This window comes from Gavialis gangeticus, unplaced genomic scaffold (assembly GCF_001723915.1).
Source record: "Gavialis gangeticus isolate Ggan-Ray unplaced genomic scaffold, GavGan_comp1, whole genome shotgun sequence".
NCBI lineage: Eukaryota > Metazoa > Chordata > Crocodylia > Gavialidae > Gavialis > Gavialis gangeticus.
In genome coordinates, this window is record NW_017729032.1 from 255542335 (window position 1) to 255544844 (window position 2510).

At 44.2% G+C, this 2510-nt stretch overlaps 1 protein-coding gene across 1 annotated transcript in view; it reads right to left on the reverse strand.

Moving 5' to 3' along the window:
• Positions 1-2510, reverse strand: part of LOC109303541 (suppressor of tumorigenicity 14 protein-like) — a 50384-nt gene that overhangs the window by 6421 nt on the left and 41453 nt on the right. The window contains exon 16 of the mRNA XM_019525760.1: positions 1146-1417. Coding sequence (XP_019381305.1) covers positions 1146-1417 — 272 coding nt within the window. The remainder of the gene's footprint in view (positions 1-1145; positions 1418-2510) is intronic.

Below are 2510 nucleotides of genomic sequence, written 5' to 3' on the forward strand. Positions count from 1 at the left end.
GGACCTGAATCTCTTCAGTCTCTGCAAGAGGAGACTGAGGGGGGATCTTGTGGCTGCCTACAACCTTATCAGGGGCCAGCAGCAGGGACTTGGGGAAGTCTGTTCACCAGGCCCCCCGCTTGGAGTCACCAGGAACAATGGCCACAGGCTGAGGGAGGATAGGTTTAGGTTAGATATTAGGAAGAACTACTTCACGGTAAGGGTGGCCAGAGCCTCGAATAGGCTTCCCAGAGAGGTGGTGTGCTCAGCTTCCCTGGAGATCTTCAAGAGGAGACTGGATAGGCACCTGGCTGGGGTCTTATGACCCCTGCCACCCCCAGTGCTCCTTCCTGCCCATGGCAGGGGGTCAGACTAGATGATCTGTCTAGGTCCCTTTCCACTCATCAATTCTATGATTCTATAGAAAGAGCCAGATTTGGTGCCATTAAATGTTTACCATTAGTGTCACATACTGTCATGTTTAAACTTGGTCTTTAGACATTTTTCTATAATTTTTTTTGTAGCATTATGGGAGTGCATGTGACCTATTTAATTCTATTTAAAGAGACATTTTAATTTAATCAGTTATTGTTTTAATTGACAGTTTAGGAAATTACATTTTTAAATATCTATTTGCAATTTATTATTAAGTACCTAAGATCCAGAAGTTTGGGGTTAACTACTAGATAAAGCTCATCTCCAGAAAGCCAAAATGAGTACAGTAAAAAACATCTGATCAAATGTGAGACCTGTGGCCATAGTACATTTCGAATGACTATTTAAGAGACTGGGACCCACAAGCTCTTGAGTTCTGATTCAGATACATACTACTTCTCAGTCTGAGCTAAATCAAAACTTGAACAATTTACTGCTAATCCAGGACAATTCCCCTTTGAATAGCCTATGAATTTTCAGTTTCTAACAGTTACAGAAATTAAGAATCCTAACATTACTACATATAAGCATTCAGAATCTCTGCAGAACACCTTCTGTGGTTTGGTGCAGGCATTATTTGAAGTTGTGGTGGCTAAAAAGAAATATGTTAGATTTTAACAGATCTGTTAGGTAAACCATAATTATTTTTCTTAGGCCCATGAACATGCAACTCCTTTACAGCCAAAATCTAAGTTAAACTTGCAAGAAACATATCCAGGAAATGAACATACTATTTTCTTTTATGGCTCCCCAGCCAGTTACATAGCAGACAGTTCCATAAAAAAATATTCTAGGGCTGCTGGGTAAACAAATGGGCTGTACCAGCTCACTGAAGAATACTGGCGTTTCCATTTCCAACAGGGCAACATCATAGTCTGAGATATACTGGTCGTACCGTGGATGGACAACAATCCTTTTGATTGATCTCATAGCTACATGATTGCTGTTTTTGCTCATAATCCTTATGCCCATGTATGCTTTCCAGCCAGAAGGTAAAGAGTATCTGCAAGGTCAATAATACAACCATGAGGTAAGTAATACAGGACTAGTTTGTTTGGGTAAGAGTTAAGTGGGCTTTAGTTTTAATTGGTCAACCTCAAAAACGACCAAGCAAGAGAGCAAACAAACATCTTACAAAGCACTCTAGTAAGATAACTGTTTCAAGTTTTATTTTCACAGGAGTTTTAGGTTTTGTTTTTGCACACTGTTTACATAACCATGCATTCCGGGAAAGCATTTATTTGCACTGAGAGATTTCCATCCCAAATTCCACAAACTCTTTATCTAGGAGTTGTCTAGACAAGTTACACAAGCCAATTAGCCCTTGCTCTTCCAGTATAACTCTAATCTGTGGACATAGCCCTAAAGGAGGAAATTGTCCCCCAATATCTGGAAAAAAAAACTAGGGAGCAGATAGGTTAAGGTTTTTTCCCTGATACCACATAGAGCTAAGCTGGGGAGGCAAAGTCAGATAGTGTCAGCAGTGACTGCTACACATCACACCACAGAGTGCTCATCTCCCTCAGTTTTGTTTGTGAAAATTTCTGCTTTCTCTGTATAAGCAGCAGCAAGCCCATTCTCATTTCTGAGATAACAGGCAAGCCTACAGGAAAAAAAGACTTCTCTAGCATCAAGCAATGGCTGCCCACCTGCCCCAGCTCCCAGCACTTGTTAAAAAAAAACCCTGACTCAGCAGGTGCTGCCGGGCGGGGGGCGATCCCCACTGCCCCACACTGCATGGGGGGCTCTTCATGAGCCCCGTAACCCTTCCTTTACTCCCCTAGCCCCCTCCATGGGTGTCCCACCTGGGGCCAGCTCTGGCCCTTTAAGAAAACAAACAAACAAACCAAAAAACCCCAGACTCACCACTCTTGCCAGCGGGGGCAATCCCCGCTGCCCCCACTGGCCCGCACCATGTGGGGGGCTCTGCATGAGCCCCCAGAGCCCCAAGGCCACACCAGTTGCAGAGAGTCCTGGGTCTTTCCTCAGGTTTGTTTTTTTTTCTTAAAGGGCCAGGGCATGCATGAGGGGGGCTGGGGCAGTGGTGGGGGGAGGTTTGGAGGCTCATTCAGAGCCCCCCATGCAGCATGGGGCAG